General features: G+C 54.4%; 1 protein-coding gene across 6 annotated transcripts in view; it reads right to left on the reverse strand.

Annotated features, from left to right (window-relative positions):
- The window catches only part of Arhgap22 (Rho GTPase activating protein 22), a 157,783-nt gene that overhangs the window by 51,573 nt on the left and 102,748 nt on the right, over positions 1-3,462 (reverse strand). The window contains exon 1 of one of the 6 annotated variants that reach the window (XM_026779912.1): positions 1,598-1,683. The exons of the other annotated variants lie outside the window; for them this stretch is intronic. Coding sequence (XP_026635713.1) covers positions 1,598-1,649 — 52 coding nt within the window. The 5' untranslated portion in view covers positions 1,650-1,683. Of the gene's footprint in view, positions 1-1,597; positions 1,684-3,462 lie in introns of those variants that run through there. 6 annotated transcript variants of the gene reach the window in all.

The raw sequence follows: 3,462 nt of genomic DNA on the forward strand, positions 1-3,462 counted from the left end.
ACCTTTCTTGAGCATGGCCCTCTAGCTGCACAGGTTTCCTCCTGCTGGGCACTGGCTGCTTCCCTCCAACTCTAAAGGTAACCAGCCCTGCTTATTTCAGTGGGCTGCAGAATCTCCGTGAATGCATTCCACATTGGGTCCCTGCTTCCAGCTGTTGTTTGTCTCTTGTGGTGGAGGCAAGCAGGATAACACTGCCAGGCCAGGCTGCCCCTCACTTGGATGGGCATAGCCAAGGGTGGTGGTGGGGGGGTTCTTTCAAGGTTAGTTGCTGAACACATGCTCGCCCTAAGCAAGTCTTTGCAGATCTACCCATGTCTCCCAGACAGACTCACAGGAGCCTTGTTTACCGAGGAGGGCTCAGAAAAGACCAAAGCAACCTACTTGGCCCCGCCCTCACAAAAGTCCTTGCCTTTGGACTCTGACCTGCCCGCAGTAAGCCCCTCCCCTGGAATCCCATTGTTGCCCTGGCTAAATTGGCTCTCTGCCTGGGCCCCCAAGCATGAAGCCCCACAAGCAACATTTTTTCATTTTTCTTTTAAAAATAAAATGCTAAGAAGATGGTTGCGGTGGGACAGCCATAACACATAACACATCAAAGTCCATGAGGGGTTCTTTTTGGTTCTGGCTGCATGTCTGGATGCTTGGTCCTGTCTAAACTGCGATTAGGTCTGTTTAGTAATATTGTGGGACACCTTACACCCTTAAGGCCTGGAAGGACTTCTGTGGAATAAGGATCACTTGAGCAAGAGTCCTACACGCTGTTTGAGAGGTCCATGCTTTTCCTTTATCTGGGTCTAGAACATGCTTTGTAGACAAATAGGACTTACTGCTTATTCTGAGAGCGACCAGCAAGTCTTATTTGCTGAGCTCGGAGGGACACTTAAGTCACTTAGGGACACTTCTCAAACACTGGCCCTGGGGCGATTTCAATAGGCAGGGTGGATGAGAGTTAGGGTCAGGCAAGTTTGGAAACCGAAGTAAGGACTGTACCGTGTCCAGAAAGGCTCCTTTTGGCGAGGGAAGGGTTAAGTCAGATGGCCACGGCCACTGCCTAGGGAGGCCGGACCTCGGGCAGCCGCCGCTGTCCCGAGTGTTCAGCTTTGGGCCCTCTCCAAACCGGCTGCATTCCAAAAGCAGCTCTGGTCGCAGGTTCCGCAGCGACTTTGGAAAACTCTGAGTCAGGCCCCCTTAGTCCAAGTCTGTGACAGAGGCGGGTGAGAATGAATGGCCCAGCCCCCTCCCGGCGGTTAAGCCGCAGAGGTGTCCAGGGCGCTGGTCTGGCTGGCGGTATCGGGGACCCGCCGGTTACTGCTGTGCTCCTCGGTACCCCCACCCCCTACCCGGCCCAATGCAGCAGTGGACCTGACGGACCTGCCTCCGTGCCCACCGACCGTCCGGATCCCCACGCTGCGCTGCTCCGCGCGTATCCCCGGCTCCCTCCCCGCGTCCCGGAGTTATGGGGAGGAGGCCCCGGCGAGAGTTAGAGGCCGGGAACCTCGGCAAAGCTGGGCAGGTGCGGGCGGCCTCAGACACTGAGGACCCCCGCAGGGATTGTGCCCGCGGCTGCAGCGCGGCGCACGTGCGCGCCCGGAGTTACCTTTGGGCGCTCGCAGGTGTCCTCTCCAGTCCTTGCAACAGCACAACCCCATGGCACCACTGCTTCCCCACTGCTCGCCTCCGCTCCTCGCCACGGCCCGTACCCCCGGAGCTGGCGTGCACTAGACGGCTGAGAGTGGGGAGCGACGGGACCTCAGCTCCCTCCCAGGTCCTAGAGAACGCGCAGATCACGCCGCGCGCCGCTTTTATGCGCTGCCCGGGCGGCGCCCTCTCCACGGCCCGTTACTCTTCCCTGGGCACCGAGCAGCGCGCAACCAGCGGCCGCCAGGGGGCGCTGAGCAGATCACCGTACTCTCCCTTGTCTGCCGCCAAGACCACCGAGGGCGGCGCGACCTCCGAAATCAGACCGCTGCGCGCACGCACGAGGAAGAAGAGTCCTCAGGGACACGGCGGCTCCTCCCCCTCCTCCAACATCCTTTGAATAGTCACCTCCACCTCTGCAAGACTGGAAGGGGGCGTGGTCCAAAGCCTCTTGGCTCTGTTTTCTCCTATTACCTGAACTTTGGGGCAGCAGTCAGAAAAGTTTGTACAGACACCCCTCAAATCTGACTGAGCTACCTATGAACCCTGTGGCTGAGTTGATCACTTATTCCTCTGGGACTGTTTGGCGGTCTAGAAGATCACTTGGTTTATTGTAAATGCCAGCCCCCACCCCATCTCACCCACATACACCTGTATAAGAAGAAAATAATGGAAACTGCTTCATTGGGTCGTCATAAGGATTAAATATCAATGGAAGTGACCTACCACACAGCTAAGTGGTCAGCTGCTGTGATCCATCAGCATCAAGTGGCAACAAAGATTTGGGCAGAAGTGTGTTTTTATCATGGGATGGGGGAAGGTAACCACTGGAAGGTAGCATGGGTCTCACTCAACAAAATTAAGAGCTGGAGCTGGAGAGATGGCTCAGTGGTTAAGAGCACTCTGGCTGCTCTTCTAGAGGTCCTGTGTTCAATTCCCAGCAACCACATGGTCGCTCACAACCATCTAGAATGCGATTTGGTGCCCTCTTCTGGCCTGCAAGCATACACGCAGACAGAACACTGTATACATAATAAATATTTAAATCTTAAAAAACAAATGGTATTGATGCTTTCCACCAAGCCCGAAGACTCACGGTTTAAACTCAGGGATCCACGTTGCAGAGAACCAATTCCTGAAAGTTGACATCCACATGCGGAGGCGGGGGTGGGTTGGAGAAATGAATAATATAAGAACTCTAATACCTGCTGTATATTACACCCCTCTAATCCCATCACTCAGGAGGCATAGAGGCAGGTGAATTTCTGTGAGTTCGAGGCTAGCCTGGTCTACAGAGCCAGTTCCAGGACTACACAGAGAAATCCTGTCTTGAAAAACCACGGGACCCAGCAACTCCATTCCCCAGTATGTGCCCCACAAGAATTCTTGTCCACATGGCTAGGAACACTATTCATTGCAACTCTGTTGGCAACGCTTAACACTAGAGCCAGCAAAATGTTTCTCAGTCAAAGAATTTTCTCCTGCGTGGTGATAAAGTGCAGCGTGGTGGTGGGGTTGATCAGCTGAGATGTAAAACACCACCCGGCTCTATGCTAGGCACTTGGGAGGAGGCAAACCAGGAATGAGCCCTCTGGGGGAGAAGGCCCAAGAAGGGGCAATGTGGATGTCAAGAGTGTTCTTATGGTGGCTTTGTTTCCTAAAGGAAGGTATATTTGTGAGCCGTGTAACACTCAAGTAAGATAAGTCATATTCTCTCATGTTTTTGTCTGGCACAGGTCCAGATTCTTTGCTTACTTTTCTGTGGTGATGGGGATGGAACCCAGGACCAAAAGCCCATCCCCCACCCACCCCTCCCCATCCCCC

Source organism: Microtus ochrogaster, chromosome 6, assembly GCF_000317375.1.
Source record: "Microtus ochrogaster isolate Prairie Vole_2 chromosome 6, MicOch1.0, whole genome shotgun sequence".
In the NCBI taxonomy this organism is placed as follows: Eukaryota; Metazoa; Chordata; class Mammalia; order Rodentia; family Cricetidae; genus Microtus; species Microtus ochrogaster.